Here is a 17,129-nt window from a genome sequence, read left to right on the forward strand (position 1 = left end):
GGTGGCGTTTGCCTCGGCACGCTGCGAGTGGTCCGGGAAAACGCGATAGGCCGTTGTGGTGCTGCCCCCCGTCGCACCACTTCGGCAAAAGATGTTCTTGCAGGAAATGACGATGAAACTCGCTGTCGTGCTTCTCGGAACGTTATGTTTTCTTTTACTTTTATCGTGAGTATTTCTTTCTCTTTCTTCCAGGCCGGGCAGGCCCTGGAGTACGCAGGGTGATCACCTTCACAGTTCGCGCAGTGAGTCCCATCACCAGCGCAGTCATCAACAGAATGACCCGTCGTTCCGCATTTTGCACAGGTGAGCTGCCCTCGGCAGCTTTGAGACGCGTGACCAAATCTTTGACATTTAAAGCATCGCCGCGGGTTTGGTATGAAAGGTCGTACAGCAAGCTTGACGTAGCCGGTTTCAATGTTTTCGGGTAGTGTGCTGGAGGCAAAAGTAAGTATCAAATGCTTGGTCAGTATTTCGGTGTTGTCGCGCCTTATCTTGATCCTTTGGACATGAGTGACATTTGAATCTTTCCATCCATCTAGTAGTTCTTCCTCGCTGAGGCCAATGAGGTCCTCATCGGACACTACACCTTTGACAGTGTTCATGGTCCTGTGCGCGCTCACAGAGACGGGGATGTTTCCAAACGCGACTAGATGTGACAAATTAATGTACTGTTCCTTGTCTTTTAATTCGAGGAGTAGGTCCCCGCTTGCCATCCTTGTGGCCTTATATCCCGTTCCTATGGTGTCTTTCAAGCACTTAGCAACAAGAAAAGGTGAAATGGCTCTAGCTTTTTCAGATGTTTGTTCACAGTGAACGACGTGGTATTTCGGAAAATTGTCATTGTTTTTGGGCCAGAAGAATTGGGATGCATCGGTGCGTACCCTTTTTGGGGCACGATCGGTGGAAGAGGGGTTCGAGGGTCCCATGGAAAAAGTCGCTTTTTCGGCAACGGCGCCTACCACCCACCACGGAGCCCAACAGGGGGACGTGGCAGAACATACGAAAAGTCTGCGCAACGCCAGCAGTACGCCGTCACTATAACCTAATATGGTCTACCCAAGGTTGGGAGCCACACACGGTTAACCCTTGCCGCCAGGAAAAATCGGAAGTAACGAGAAGGGAGAAGTAGACAGGAAAGTTTAAAAGTGAGAGAGAAAGACGAAGATGAGGCGAGAGAGAGAGAGACAGGAAAAGGCGACTGCCGGTTTCCCCTGGGTGGGTCAGCCCAGGGGTGCCGTCTACGTGAAGCCGGGGCCAAAGGGGTGTGTTACCTCTGCCGGGGGGCCTTAAAGGTCCAATCACCCAGCGTCGGCTCAACCCCCAGGATCCCCTTTTCCCCGGACACGGCAAAGCCACGCACGGCTAGGCGTGGGAGGGGGTCGAAACCCCCCGTTAGCTCGGGTCCGTGGTGTCGCTACACACCAAACGCCTACTTGCGCAGACGCCCCTGCGGGGGACCGTTCCATATACTAACGTTATTACTTAAAATCTTTCATGACCGCTCAGGATTCCCGTAGACAGTTTTACACTTAAGCTGAACATTTCCATTTAGTCATACCCTCCATCAGAACCCTCACTGACTTAGCCAAATGGGAGTGTAGTATCAGATATTGGAAATTCCCCAGTACTTGTCTACTTTTGTACTATCTAATGTGGCTTTATCTAAGTTAGTTGCGTGAATCTTGTTGAAAAAGTCAGAAAAATCATATTAAGTTTTACCTTTGCGTGAACACCAGGGTTAGGCTGACCTCCTTGTGGTATTCAATAGTAAAGGCGAAGTGTGTAAAGAGCATCAACTTGAATGCCTGGCACCGTGTGGTGGATTCGATCACAGTATGGGTATCAATACAAATGGTAAATACCCCGGCAGTCAGAAAGTTCTCTCCTGGAAGAAAATATTTCCTGTTTAGAAATATTCAGCAATATATTGAAAATATCCATAACAATACATTTGGCAATGATGAAAGAGGAGCACGGCACGTCTCCGACGTTATCTTCACTTGTACTTGCCTGCAATAATAAAAGTTATGAAGTTAATTATGCGATAAGTAGTCATTAAAACTCCTGTACCCTGGAGTTCCAACAAGCATACGAAGACAATTAAAGAGTTAGACAATATTTTTATTGAACTACAGACATTGTAGATGTGATATAAAATAAAAATAAATAAATTCTCTCAATAACAGAAGGTAAATTAAAGCAGCGAACAATTTGAGGAGCAGGCCACTGTCAAATTATTCTCTTACCTTCTGGTAGCTCGAGATGCAGCATCACCTTAGGGCACTATGACACCTTAGGGCTTCCATGACACAAAACCATATAAATCCTTTTGGACTCTTCGTTTTCTCTACAGTCCTATTTTCGTCCTTGGTATCTCGTAGCACTAGCTCAGAGAAGGAACTCTCGGAACACTTCTCTGTGCTGTTCCAATGGGCACTTCATGCAGAATAGATTCATGTTTTTGTGCAGTGCGGCATACTTCATGAAACGTGGCACAGTCGTCTTGGTGGTGCCAGAGAGACTGCAGACATACATCGCTGAAATAAATAAAAAACTGCAATTACCGAAAGAAATAGAAAAGTCTTATTACGGTAAGCACTTCTGTAAAGCTCTAAAGAGAAAGGGAAGGAGGCTAATGCCTGACTGTAACAAACACTTTTGCCAATTCAGATAGAATGAATCTTTAACATTAAATGCTATACCTAATTGAAATATTGTTATGTCCGGTGTTGTCGTCGGCCCATAGACGTACGCGTGGGTCGCGGTAGTCTCAAAAAGCGTAGACAGCCTCGAACGGTTAAAAACAAGTTTATTCCTACTCGGATGGAGGCGGCAGCCGAACTGCCGGGGGAAACGATCGGTGGCTCGTTTGAGCCGAGCGGGGGAAGGAGAGGAGTCAACATCTGGAAGTAGTTTCAGCATCCGGTCCTTCGCGGGGCTCGCTCGTGACACAGGGAGTGCTTCGAACACAACATCTCCTCCCTCCTTAGATTGTCGCTTGGAAGCGATCTGGGGGCCGCCGTGGGCGCGTGGACGCTCTGGGCGCACTAGGAAGAGAAGCCTCCGCTCGCTGGGTGTCGTTTCTCTTGTGTTCAGAGCCGGCGGGCGGCGGCGCCGATTCATCTGGTGCGAGATGCCAGGCTAAGTGGGACGAAGCTTCCGTCGAGGTGGCTGCTTGAATGGGAGGTTCCCTTGGCAAATTACCTGAACGACGTAGCTGATTAAGGTGGCGGCGTGTGGCCTTTCCGCCGATGTCGACGAGCCATGACCGCAAACCTATGCGTTTGAGTGCCGTCGCTTCAACCCAGCCGGGCTTTCTGTGGAACTGGCGGGCGTATATGCGCTGTCCACTTTCAATTCTCCTGCTACGCGGGAGCTTTTCTTCCTCCGACGGTGTTTTCGCTGAGGGCTCCGGGACAATTGCTGTCAGCTGGGTTCTCATTTCTCGTCCGAACATCAATTTCGCTGGCGTTTGATCAGTAGTGCTTTGAACAGTGTTGTGCTGTCTGAAGAGAAAGCGCGCGATGCGGCGTTGCATTGTCCCAGTCTGATCTTTAGTAAGGGCGCGTTTTAGCTCAGCCACGTAGCGCTCGGCTTGTCCGTTCGTCGCCGGGTGGTAAGGAGCTGATGTAACAGACGAGACGCCGTTGTCGCTGTAGAACTTGAGAATCTCCGCGGACACAAACGGCGTGCCGTTGTCCGAGACCACCTTGCGCGGTAGACCGAACGTTGCAAACAACGACCGCAGAGTGTCGATAACTGCTGCCGATGTCGTTGTAGCCATTTGTTTTACCTCAAGCCACTTGGTGTATGCGTCTACAACCACCAGGAATGAGCATCCTTCGATAGGTCCAGCAAAATCAATGTGCAGGGTGTGCCAAGGCGCGTCTGGTCTTTCCCATTCAGGAATAGGGGCTCTTGGCGGACTTCTGTGGTTGCATTGGCAAGGCTGGCAATCCTGAACTGTCGATTCTATATCACCGTCGATACCAGGCCACCACATGTAACTTCTGGCACACTTTTTCATGGCAACAATGCCTCGATGGCCTGCGTGGACAAGCGACATGGCCTGTTCGCGAAGTGCCGCCGGAATCACAACTCTTGATCCCAAGGTGACGCAACCGCGATGAGTGCTCAACTCCGCAGCTCGCTTGCGGTAAGCGTTGAAGTGTTCACCCTTTAGCTTCTGCACGTTGCCTTCTTGTATAGCTGCGTAGACTTCCTTCAAGACAGTGCACTCCTGCGTTGACGCTGCTACCGTGTCAGCTGTTAGCGGAGGGTTCGGCAGCGCCTCGAACATGAGTATATCACCTGGCGGGGGTGGTTCATCTATTGTGGTGTCTAGCGGCAGGCGGCTTAGTGCGTCGGCGTTCTGGTGTTTCTTTCCAGTGCGATGAACGAGTTCATAATCGTACGACGACATCTTGATGCACCATCGTGTCATTCGCGGCGACAAAGTCTGTGGCATTGGCTTCTGGGGACCCATAATACCCAATAAGGGCCGGTGATCTGTTATGAATGTCACTTTTCTGCCCGTGATGTACTGCCGAAAGTGATCTGCTGCGTAGACGATAGCAAGTCCCTCTTTATCTAGCTGGGAATAATTCCTCTCTGCCTGCGATAGGGTGCGCGATGCGAAAGCGATCGGGGCTTCCCGTCCCTGGTCGTCAGCTTGGGAGAGGACTGCTCCTACTCCGTATGGTGATGCGTCACAGGCTAGCAGTAGGGGTCTCCTTTCGTCGTAGTGTCGCAGAACTGTAGACTTACGAAGTAGTTGCTTAAGGGCAACAAATGACTCTTGGTGGCGTGGCGACCAAGTCCATGGGACTTCTTTCTGCAGGAGCTGGTATAGATCGTTGGCCACTGTAGCTCGATGTTCTAGGAAACGGTCGTAGAACGTTAATAGCCCTAAGAACGACTGCAGTTCTTGCTTGTTAGTAGGCGCTCGTGCTTCAGTAATTGCTCGCACTTTGTCTTCAGTGGGATGGATACCCTGCGCGTCAATTTGATGTCCAAGAAACTTCACTTCAGGCACCGCAAAAACACATTTTTCTTTGCTGATGCGCAAGTTAGCATTTGATAGCTTTTCCAAAATGAGCTCCAAGCGTTCTGTGTGCTCTTCATAGGAAGCGCCACCGACAATAACATCGTCCAAGTAGACGCAAACGCCAGGGATCCCGCTAAGTGTAGACTCCATAAATTTCTGGAAGATTGCTGGCGCAGCAGATATTCCGAATGGTAGCCTTTTAACTTTGTAGAGACCCTTAATGGTGTTTATCGTGAGCAGTTCAGACGTTGATTCGCTCACCTTCAGCTGCTGGTAGGCTTGTGTCAAGTCCAGGGTGCTGAAGATTTTTCCACCACGAAGCGTGCTAAAAACCTCTTCCGGTGTCGGCAGTGGGTAGGAAGATGCTTTTGTCGCCAGGTTGACAGTGCTCCGGTAGTCTCCGCAGAGGCGTAGGGTACCGTTCTTCTTTCGGACGACAACGAGTGGTGTAGCCCATTCCGAATGTTGCGTCGGTTCGATGATCCCTTGTTCCTGCAGTCGGTCAAGCTCATTCTCGACTGACGTTCGTAGGGCGAAAGGCACCGACCTAGCTTTCAAAAATTTCGGCGTCGCATCCTCCCGAAGCTCCAGTGTGACTGGAGGTCCGTTGCTTCCAGGTATGTCTTCGGAGAAAACCACTTTGTACTTATTTTGAAGCTCCTCCACTGACGGATAGCTGGGTGTGTGGTGAACTCCGCCAATGACCACTCCAAGAGGGGTGAACCAATTTCGTCCTAAAAGGCTTGATCCAGAACCGTGAACGACTAGCAAGGGGAGCTGATGGGTCTGACCGTTGTAGTACACGTCTACGTTGGCACAGCCCAGTAGTGGAAGAGAATGTCCGGACCACGTTCTCAGCTGCGTGTCGTCTTGCTGGAGAGCTGGTGCGTTCTCACGCCAAGTGGCGCGAAAAGTGTCCTCGCTGATGAGCGTACATGCTGCTCCGGAATCCACCTCAAACCTGATAGGGCGCTGGTGTACCAAGATTTCAGTCGTAATCTTCGGTCTCGTGCCGAGGTTCACAACGGCGTTCAAGTCATATAGTGCCGATGACGTTGGTGCTGTTCGGCTTTTATCTTGCGTCTGGCCCTCCTGTGCGTTGACATTGTTGTTCCGTTGCACTGAAGTCTTCGGTCGGAGCTGTTTGCGCTTCGTGATGCATGCCTTTTCAATGTGTCCCAGTTTGTGACAAAAATTGCAGGTCGCTGTCTTGTATCGACATACCTGGGGATCGTGCATGTCGTCGCATCGCCAACAGCGCTGTGTCTTTTTGCTTGATTTCGCCTTAGACGTGGAATGACCTGACTGCTCACTGGTGTGATGCACCGGCTCGACGTTCCGTCGAATATCCCTCTGCTGGTGACCGGCGCTCTCCGCTCGTTGGGCGATGTTGTAGGCTTTGGAGAATGTGAGACCCGTCTCCGCGAACAGGCGTTGTTGTAGGCCTTCGTCACGCAGTCCGCACACAAAACGGTCACGCAACATAACGTCCAAGGGGAGCATAGTGGTGTTAGCAGGTGTGGCAGTCGATCCTCCCTCCTGCGCAGCAGCTGAAGTTGTCGCGGTCAACGTCCCGAAATTGCAGTCAGCAGCGAGCTTTTTGAGAGCCGCTACGTATTCGGCCACTTTTTCGCCTTCCAGTTGGTCTCGCCGTTGGAAGCGGGCTCGACAGTAGACCTCCGATGGCCTTGGGTCATAGTGTTCTTGTAGCGCTGCTACGATGTCGTCGTAGTCAACGGTTGCTGGAGTGCGTGGCTGAATCAGGGCACAGACTGTGTCGTATGTCTGCTCCCCACACAGCGTTAGCAGGTTGGCTCTCTTCATTGCTGCATCAGTGATGTTGTTAGCCTCGAAGTAAAATTGAAGGCGTCCAAACCACGATGACCATGATGAGCCGTTGAATTCGGGTAGCCGATTTGGGAGCCCGTGCGTAGCCATAGCTTGTAGCTTGTCAATATCGTTGCGTAGCGTAGGTCCAAATCCACTTCCTCGTCGCCACTGTTATGTCCGGTGTTGTCGTCGGCCCATAGACGTACGCGTGGGTCGCGGTAGTCTCAAAAAGCGTAGACAGCCTCGAACGGTTAAAAACAAGTTTATTCCTACTCGGATGGAGGCGGCAGCCGAACTGCCGGGGGAAACGATCGGTGGCTCGTTTGAGCCGAGCGGGGGAAGGAGAGGAGTCAACATCTGGAAGTAGTTTCAGCATCCGGTCCTTCGCGGGGCTCGCTCGTGACACAGGGAGTGCTTCGAACACAACAAATATATTCCTTATGCTTTCAAAAAGCCTTTAAAGGCATGCGCATTTGCACGGACGTGAGGCTAAGCATGCAGACGAATAACACCCGAGCACGTGGGCGCGCTCAGTGAACCTCCATTGCAGAAAGTGTTTACGCAAGGAATCAACAATGCATGCGCAATGACGTTCGCAATGAAGGTTGCTTCGCGTCGACTATTTCATTATTTGGGCTAGCGAAACACCAAGTTGCGATTTCTGTCACACTTTTTTCGTTACTAGGAATTCATTTATAAATGGCACGTGGTGGAGAAATTTGTCTAATGATCTGTATCAATCTTGGAAAACTGGCCACCTGAGATGGAGAAAACTGTCCTTTGTTTTATGAAAACCAGAGGGTCAATTGGTTTATATTTTTACTGAAAAACTCCTTCGAGTTGGGCTAAGCCATTGGGCCAGAAGACGAGTTGCACAGCCTGCAGGGCCGTAGCCAGAAATTCTTTTCGGGGGAGGGGTTCAACCGTTCTTTATGTAGTATGTTTGTGCGTGCATATTTACACATGCTAAATCTAACAATTAATTGGGGGGGGGGGGGGTTGAACCCCCACCCTGGTACGCCAATTCCTGCCTATTACGTGTTGTAAACTATACATAGCATGAAATTTGCTTCTCCGCAAAAGAGCAACACCAGATGTATGTTCAAAATCTATAGAATATTGTGAATGTTTACAAATCGCAGAACATTTCTAATGAGCAATTCGCTTCATTCAAGGAGTGATGCGCTTAAACAAGTAGATGTTATTTTTTCAGTGGTAATATTAGCATAATTACAGTTTGTTTTGCATGCTGTCATTTGGCAGGAAACAACACCGTCAAATATACAAAGCCCATCTGTCGCGGTAGCATGGCTCGCAAAACACACAGACCATACCGTCATATGCCAGTCGTCTGAGCAGTTCGGGAGCCGCTGTTATCTGCCAAGCTGCTCTTTTTGTGGCCTACATGTCGATAGGGCGGAGGTATAGAACGGATGTCCTTCTAAAGCTGTCGACGAAAACGTGCGCATGTTTTTTTTTTTTTTTTCAGACGCCCTAAACCTCACGCGCGACAGAACGTGCGCCTCAAAGAGCTAAAAAAATTTGCGTTCAGCGGCGAACACGTCTCGTACACACATCTCGAACACACTTGGTTGCGTCATTCAAAATTTGTGTCGGTACTTTTGTTCGACGGTGGAAGTCTAATAACTACTGCCGCCAAGCACTGGTGAACAAAACGGGCGAGAGCCAACGAAAGATTCGTTCGCCCTTCAATACGCCACTAAAAACAAAGTCCGCCTCTCCGAAAACCGGGATTCTTTAAAGGTAGTCACGATCGATGTCCACAATAAGCCTTCACGCACGGCTAGAACAGCGGCGTCGGCGTTGGTGCTCACAGAGAGGTCACATGTGACATGTGCCACGATTCACCGCCTGTACTACGAGCGCACTTGAGCCCACTTTCCAGAGGTGTTCACGGCTTCACGCCGTTCTGTGTAAACCACAGATAACAACCGCGTACCTAACATGAGCTTCAGCAGGGAACACGCCAATCCGAAGCGCGCCGAGTTTCTCCTACCGAGGAGAAGACGTGCTCCACCGCAACGCAGGCGGAATGCGATGACGCAAGGTAGCGCGTGTACACGTCAAGCCCGTGCCCCATTGTCTAGTCAATCGAGGTATCAGTTTACCGAGTGGATGTGACCCACACGTCCATTCGGTAAACTAGGTTTACCTAGGTTATCTATCTTCCGCCAGGAACTTAAAGCTTCGTAAGGAAGGTCATCCAATGATACTACGCCAAGAAGCTATGCGTTCGCACCTATAGAGGAGGTCGTGGTTCACACATTCGCGCCAGCAATGTTCAAGATACACATCATTATACAACCAAGCAGAACTTATCATGCAATGGCCACTACAAAACACTAAACGCCGTACACCAAGCTCAGGGCCATGTTCACTATGCAGGAGAAAGCTACCTATTACACGTAGATAAACACACACAAAAAAGGAAACGTTTGCACTTTCATAAAAAAGGAAGTATTATATGCTCTGTAACGTCGCTCGGTTATCTGAGTTGAGTTATACGCACTTCATTAGTTTTTAGAGAAAGTCGGTCCAAGCATCAAGAAAAAAATAGGTGCAGAAACACAGAATACACAGGTTTGATGTAATGAAGAAAGAAAGCTGGTAAGGTGAACCAATACCTTTCGTTATTCTGTATAGCGAAACCTCGTTAATGGCTGCCTGCAGAGAACGCACATGAAGTGCGCTGCGAACGCTGTAGTATGCGCTCTGCAACCGTCCAAGTACAAATTCGCATACCTTGACGTACGCTGCCGCTAACAGCAAAGAAATAAATGGGGTACAACAGCAGGCGTTCCCTCAAGCACCCACTTACAAGGCCTCTTCAATATTTCTACCAAAGCATGGAAGGAATTCCGGCTCTCCCACAACGTTCTGGTCGCGCGCGCTGCCGACGCAAAGCAGAATTAGAAACTACGCGATAGCGAATTTCGAAAGCGGGCAGGCATATCAACGAGTTCTTGTTGTAAGGAAGTCTAGTGAGAAGCAAACCACCCACCTTTCAATGACAGACGCACAAAAAGCAGGAGCAGGACGGTGCCGTAGCCGCACTTTACACTGCAGCCATGCGTAGCCGCGCTTCGTCGTGAGCGGTAGCCATCTTGTAAATGTAGGGGCCCGCGAGGCATGAACGTAGAACCGCAGAAAAGGCTCTGAATATTAGTAAATCAAAATAGCATTGTGGGAATAACCAGAAAAACATGATATGTTATTTCATGGACATTTGTAATCTTTGAAGTATTTAAAACTGTGGAGGTTCAATTTTGAGTCGTTTGTTTTGCTGAAGGTCACGAATAACAGGAAATTTCGGTTTCTCTTTTATACAGATTTCCTTCATGGCACATTCACAGAAAGTTTCTTTCGCGGTACAGAAATTTCATGTATTTTGTCTGTAAATTTACAACTATTTTTTACAGTGTAGTTCTAATACTATTAGCGATTGCCCGTGTAAATAGCTTGTAGGCAACAGACAGTAAGTTTATCGGCTTGTAATTTTCGAGTCCTTGATCTCCGATTTCAATGAAACTTCCTGTTGGGCGAGTTGGTGTTTTTCACAACGACATTTTAAGGGCAAAAGTGGAAGGGAAAGAATTCTTGAAAAGGGAAGAAGAACACACTGCACAAGGCGAGCACTAAACATCACATTACTTTATTTCGGAAAAAAAAAACATGGAAAATCGACCCCTTCGGAAGAGAGTTGCTGGAAGCCTATCAGCGATACTTCTATCTATTTGTTCAATAGCGAGTATAGCTTGTTTGATTCCATGCTTGATTAGCGACGCTGCGGCGGCACGCATGCGCTTAACTGTCTATCGGCCAAATAGCCGATAATCAGTTAGAGCGACGGAATGCGCGCCAAAAAGAAATGCGAAACGCGGCCAAGGACGGCAGAGGATTAGCTTCGGCGGTGAAATTTTAAAAATTTCTGGCATAAAATGGAATCAGTAAAGCAATACTTTTCGACTTTTGTTAATGTTCTCATTGCTCAGTTTTCGTTGAAGCGACAGACAACACGAACGTGCAGCGGCCGCGTTTCCTCACGACAGAGTTTTCTTGAGTTACGGCAGGTCGGCAGTTAGCTGCTAGCCTTGGGGGCGATCGGAGATCTGTTCGTTCCGCTTGTTCATTCTCCTGGGGAAGAACAAACGCGCTGATTGGCTGAAGCGGGAGATGCCACTCAAGGCCGGGGGGTCTCGCCATTTCTTTTTTTTTTGCTTGATCTTTTCTTTTTTGGTGACGTCATATTGCGGCATAACGAGTGGGGTGATCGGAGATCTCTGTTCTGCGCCGTTCGTTCTGTACCCTTTCTGGCGGCGTACGCGATTGGCCGAAGCCGGAAAAAACCACGTCTCTGAGGGGCGTTGCCATTTTTCTTTTTGCTTGATCTTTTATTTTTTGGTGACGTCATACCGCGTCATAACGAGCATGTCGTCTGCTACAAACGAACGGAGCGCGAGACCGTTCGCACGCGTTCTCTCGAGCGAACAAACGGCTTCGCACGGCATGGTGCGGCGGTTGCGGCTGCCGCAACAGCTGATTTTGAGAAAATGGCGCTTGCGACGTGTGCTTCTCTTGCGGTTGGAGGTGCGAGATGCGTTTGAAGACGAGCGAGTGCGGCGTCGCTTTCTGTTCTCGAAAGGAACAGTGCGAACAAAATGAACGGGCCTGCCACTGGGCTGTGGTCTTACGCGCAGGGACTTCTTAGTTCAAAAGCGCTACCAGCAACTGCCACGTGTAGACCCGGTCCTCACTCGCGAACGAGGGCCCCAGTGGGCACGACGGCGTAGGTATCTGTGGTTGCTCTTTTATAAAAGCCAGCAGAAGCTCCTTTTGACGATTCGACACCCGGAAGCAAAGCCAGACATTCCGGTGGGACGACATCTTGAAAAACTGCGCCAACCGCTACTTTTCTCGTTTTTTTTTCGCGTGCGCGACTTCACATAGCGAGCACGTTAGAAAAACTAACACCAATAAATATCAGCGCTCGAACCTATTGCTGTTTCAGAAACTGTTTGAGCTTGAAAAGAAAAACAATATCTTTTCGTATAACAACTGTATTTATTAGAACGCGAGAAACACTTCGTTTTCAAATATACGGTTCCCTTGCCGAGGACAAACGATGCGCGTCTACTTCCGGAAAGCTCGCCGCTCACCGCTTGACGATTGGCTGTCCTCTTCCTCTCGGCGGAAGAGAGCTGCGGACCGCCCACTTTTGTGACGTAACACCGCCAGAACGAACGCGGAACGAACAGAGATCTCCGATCCCCCCCTTACTTCGTATACCATTCCAATTTGTTTCTATCGCATTGATCGCTTCGCCCTTGCGGTGAAACTGTGACAGTTCTTTCTTGTATACCTAGGGCCCATACTCACAACGAGCCTCTTACGTTGCAATATGTTCGCATGAGAAAATTCAAGCCAATCCAGATGCTCGACATGTCATGGTGAAGGCAGCCGGTTAATGGGAAATAGCACTTACGAAAGAAGGGCTTGGTGAATTGGGCCTCAGGGACAGAATAAACAAAGCCCTACGTCGATTAACACGTTCGGCTTGTGGCATATAAATAAAAAAATGTCTTTTTCCTGATAAGCTATACTTAGATACGATGGTGCTAACTCACGCTGTCGTAAGTGTCACGCAAAATGAACCAATTGTATATAGTTTGTAGATAACAGCAGTTCGCTAACGACAGCTCTGCCATTTGCAGTGCCATTCTACGTCACTCTTTTAATGTTTTCACTGAACATGTACATTATGTCAGGACAGAATAAAACATAAGATTCAAGATGCGTTTAAAATCAGGAACGAAATAACGAAGAGTATATATAGTGCTTGTTGTTCAGTCAAACTACGTAATTACCGAATGCAGTTTAGCGCAAATAAATGATCCGTTTCTTTTTTAAGCGATACATTATACGTGTAGGAATGGAATGGAATGGAAAAAACTTTATTCAGGTACGTCGGGGCGTGAACTAGCACGCAGCAGGCCGCTCCCACGTCGGGACCGATAGACCTAGCTTCTCCGCCACGTCGTGGGCCCGTTGGACTGCCCATAGTTGTGTTTTCAAATCCGGACGTCGTAGTGCAGCATCCAACTTGAGACGATGTAACGTCTTTGTCAGCCCGTAACGCGGGGCACCGCCAGAGCATGTGGTCTAAGCTGGCAAACTCTGAACAAAGCGCGCAAGTTTTTGACGTCTGCATTTCGGGATAGACCTTGTGCAACTGTGTGGGACTAGGATATGCCCCGACCTGCAAGAGTCTGAGCGTCAATGCCTGAGGCATGTTCAATTTACTGTGTGGCGGCAGATACTTCCACCTACTCAGGTAAAAGTTCTTTGTTAGCTCATTGTACGTGGCTAGGGGATCCCTAATTTCAATAACCTCAGCGCCGCGCCACTCGGTAGCTACGCGGTCGACGACTCCTGGCGCAGCCCTGTGGGCCGACTCGTTGACGTTGGACGGGGCGCCATCGATCTTTCCCGTTTGAGCGGGGAACCAGACGATCGTCTGTTGCTTAACTTCATTATATCACATAAATCCGCAAGGCTGATTCCGAGACGGTGCCCCTGGCAAATGTTCGGACCGCCGATCTCGAGTCGTGTAGCTAGTTTGAAATATTCAGCACTAATTGCTGCACATCTGTAAAGATCAAGGAAACATCAGAAGCAAGTCACCAAAACAAACATAAAATGTAGAAGAGGAAAAAGAAAACACGCAATCATGCGTTTGCACGAGATGGTCACGTGGCATTTGAAGAAAAAGAAGTTTGTATAATAGTATAAAACATATAATGTCACCGTTATGGTGTTATAATAATTATACTCCTGTAAATTAAGTGTTCGTCCACCCGGTTTGTGGCGTGCCAATGCTATCGAGCCATTGACAAAGGAATCATCATCGTCGCCACGTTCTTGCTCGCGCTTTCGAACACGCAGCACTTCGTGACGTGCGCACTAGGCAGCATTGTTGGAAAGAACGGCATCGGCTAGTAGCAGTCAAGAGCGTCGACGCACTCAGTGGTATTGCAATGTACCGTGTCCATCACGTCAGGACACTCAGTTTCTCAGAAGCATCACAGTATCACAAGATGGCTTCGTCGATGTTCCTCATCGCACTGCCTGAGGGGGCCAATGATGACTTGTCCAAAACTTCCTGGAGCATGGCCATCGGTGACGTCGTCCCAGTGATCCGGCACATTGTGATCAAGGCGTGGGCCACGGCCGACGAATACACTTGCGACAGCGGCGCTGGGCATCGGAGGAAACCGCTACGGAGGGCCGAGTGCGACCTGCTTTTTCACGGACACCAAAGAGCGCTGTCCCAGGCAAGCGTCATACACCGTACAAGGTGCCCTGCACCACCAGGCGAGGGTTGTGTCAAGGGGCGCCGGACTGCCGCAGATACGCAGGTATGCACATCACTTCGTTCTTCGATGTACAGGGACATGCATATTTCGCTGAAAATATCTTGCGTGCCGCTGCTTTGTTTTTGCCCCGATTTTGAGAAACGATCGCATAGTTTTGTTCATATCTTGCCGCTTAACACTAGACACAGTTACTTGCCTACTTTCGAACAAAAAGAACAACGAAAACTTGCATTCGTTTGGGGGAAAACGACCTGCTGCAAAGACAGAGAACGCACAGATTTCTGTCACCCACTTGCGGCAGCTGCTGAGAACAACTGCTACGAGATAATTGCAGCGTAGACAGAGTGCTTTTGCCTAACAAACGAGTAGCGGTAAGCACGAAAGCGTTATTCCAAGATTTTTAGCGAAAGGGCTCAAGTGTTTTAATACTCTAGGAAAATCACGTTCACGGCTAGTTTTGTTTCGTGAAAAAGAACAATAGTGTTTATTTTTGTACAGCGCCCCGCCACGGTGGTCTAGTGGTTATGGCGCTCGACTGCCGACTCGCAGGTCGCGGGATCGAATCCCGGCCGCGGCGGCTGCTATTTCGATGGAGGCGAAAATGTTTGAGGCCCGTGTACCTAGATTTAGGTGCACGTTAAAGAACCCCAGGCGGTGGAAATTTTCGGAGCCCTCCACTACGGCGTCTCTCATAATCGTATCGTGGTTTTGGGACGTTAAACCCCAGATATTATTAATATAATTTTTTACAGCGTCATAAGGAAAAGAATACCTTAAACTAAAGCATTTCGTAGTGCACGTACGGGGCGCAATATTCAGTTGTTCTTGCGCAGTATCATGACTGATGGCCGAGCTTCTACATGTCTAAATATAAACCATTAGGCTACGGTGAGCTTACTCTATGACTGAAAATGCAGAGGTACGAGGGCAGTACTCTAATGACTCACTTTTTGAAAAAAGTCCTATAGAAAACAAATGCGTAGGTGACAGTAGAAATTGCATAGTTACGTTCGTATTATGCCGAAGCATAATGTATTAACACCAACATTATAAATCAGAATTGAAAAGTGCGAATTGAATACGGCTCATGAAAGTAGAATAAAACTGCGCGCTTGCGCGGCGGAAGAAAAAAAAAAAAGGAAATTAACCGTGTCGCCAATTTCTTCGTTCCTTGTGTTAGCGTTTTTGCTACTGCCATGAGCCGATACGGCATTAAAATAATTTCTTATATGTGACTTTTAAACCACTCTCATGCCTCATTATCTGACGCAATAATATTATGCTGTCAAGGTTCTTATACTCTTACTTGATATTTCGACGAAGCGTTAACAAGTTTCTTCAGCGACGCCTGTGTCCACGTGTTTTCAGTTATATGGAGACTGAGCAATGTGAAATACGAAAGTCTGAAATTAGTTATGATGTTTTAGACTATAGTTCTAGACAAAGTATTACAGCGGCGACAGAATTGGGTTCCAGCAAAAAATATAAATCACCATATTTTATATTGTTCTTTGTATCAATTTTCATGACACTGCAGTGGTTTCCCCAAACCCATTGTAACATTTTATTGTTATAGAAGCTTCAGTACTCATGTTATGCCGGTCACGCTTTTTTCGACGTTTGGGAAACGGGGATACTGCAGAAGCGAGAACGCCGAGCCGCGTTTGATCTGTAGAAACGTGTAGTGCTCAAGACACCTTTCCCTAGCCAATGTATTCTTATTCTTTCTTTGTCGCTGTTACAAGCACGGTGTCTAGTTAGAAAATACTGCGCCACTGGTGGAGCGCTGCGCAATTGCGCGATGCTGCAGACCCCTTATTCGTTCGAGGAATATTTATTAGATGCGCTTGGTATGTGAACGGATGAATCGCAGCTTGCGACACCATGAGATGGTGCGTGCAGGTGAGCGTCGACACTTACTGGATGTATTAGGTTTTACGCTTGCATGTGTGTATTTCCCTCAATAAATTTAGGAAGCTGCGAAGTTGCCTCGGCTATCGTCACGTTGCCCTCGTCTGGTTTGATTAGCTTGCGTTTAAAATAATCACGAAATTTTCAGGACGAAAGAATCACAGCTTCAACGAAACATACACGTGTATCGTATACGGTGTATCCGCAAAAGACAACCACAGGAATGAGTCGCCACTTGGCTCGAGCTAACAGAGTCTCGTGTACGTTCCTTACACCCACTAGACTGTGCTATAGCATGTATAGATACATTCGAGTACTCATTTTCGAGACATTTTGCGAGGCCTGGCAGCGCATTTTAATTTCAGCACGCTGATATGGAGCACTCTGAGGACATTCGAATTTTCTTAAAGTACTCAGGCCTTAGAGTGCGGCTGACATCTGGAGAGCTTGCAGTCGCGAAGCTTCTCCAACTTGGACCGCTAACACGGTATTTGCAGGGCATTTTTCGTGCTATCCAAACGCTTTGTTAATAGCAGTTTATAATAGCATCGCTTTGTTAATAGCATCTTGCTACTGGTTTTCTATTACTTGGCGAGAAGCTGTACATGCCCCTTGGACAGGCTGTCTCATCTACATCTGTCTGCGATCTACATCTGTCTTCGTGTCGTTGCGATTGGCGTCCACATTAAGAGCCGAATGCATCAGCAGTACTCCGCATCTCATAACAGATGGTTGCACAAACGTTGTTCCAAGAGGGTATCCAAACGGGTAAGGAGCCGCATTGCAGCGGCGGTAAGGAATTTGCCGTACGCTGCATCAATGATAAAAACGTTCTACCGTTTTCGCAGGGAGCTAGGAGAGGATAAGCAATCATTACTAATTTACTCGTACCTCGCAAAATGAAAGGTAACACCAACGGAACGTTGCTCATCGAATATAGGAAGACA

At 48.4% G+C, this 17,129-nt stretch overlaps 1 protein-coding gene across 1 annotated transcript; it reads right to left on the reverse strand.

The window, feature by feature from the left end:
• Positions 1-2,986: 2,986 nt before the first annotated feature.
• Positions 2,987-6,985, reverse strand: LOC119376057 (uncharacterized protein K02A2.6-like). The gene has a single exon (XM_037646061.1). It carries the CDS (start codon positions 6,983-6,985, stop codon positions 2,987-2,989), a length of 3,999 nt encoding a protein of 1,332 aa, XP_037501989.1.
• Positions 6,986-17,129: the final 10,144 nt, after the last annotated feature.

Source organism: Rhipicephalus sanguineus, chromosome 1, assembly GCF_013339695.2.
Source record: "Rhipicephalus sanguineus isolate Rsan-2018 chromosome 1, BIME_Rsan_1.4, whole genome shotgun sequence".
In the NCBI taxonomy this organism is placed as follows: Eukaryota; Metazoa; Arthropoda; class Arachnida; order Ixodida; family Ixodidae; genus Rhipicephalus; species Rhipicephalus sanguineus.

Bases quoted from the DNA above. Each gene is read 5' to 3' on its own strand.
- LOC119376057 (XM_037646061.1), bottom strand. From the start codon at position 6,985: ATGGCTACGCACGGGCTCCCAAATCGGCTACCCGAATTCAACGGCTCA.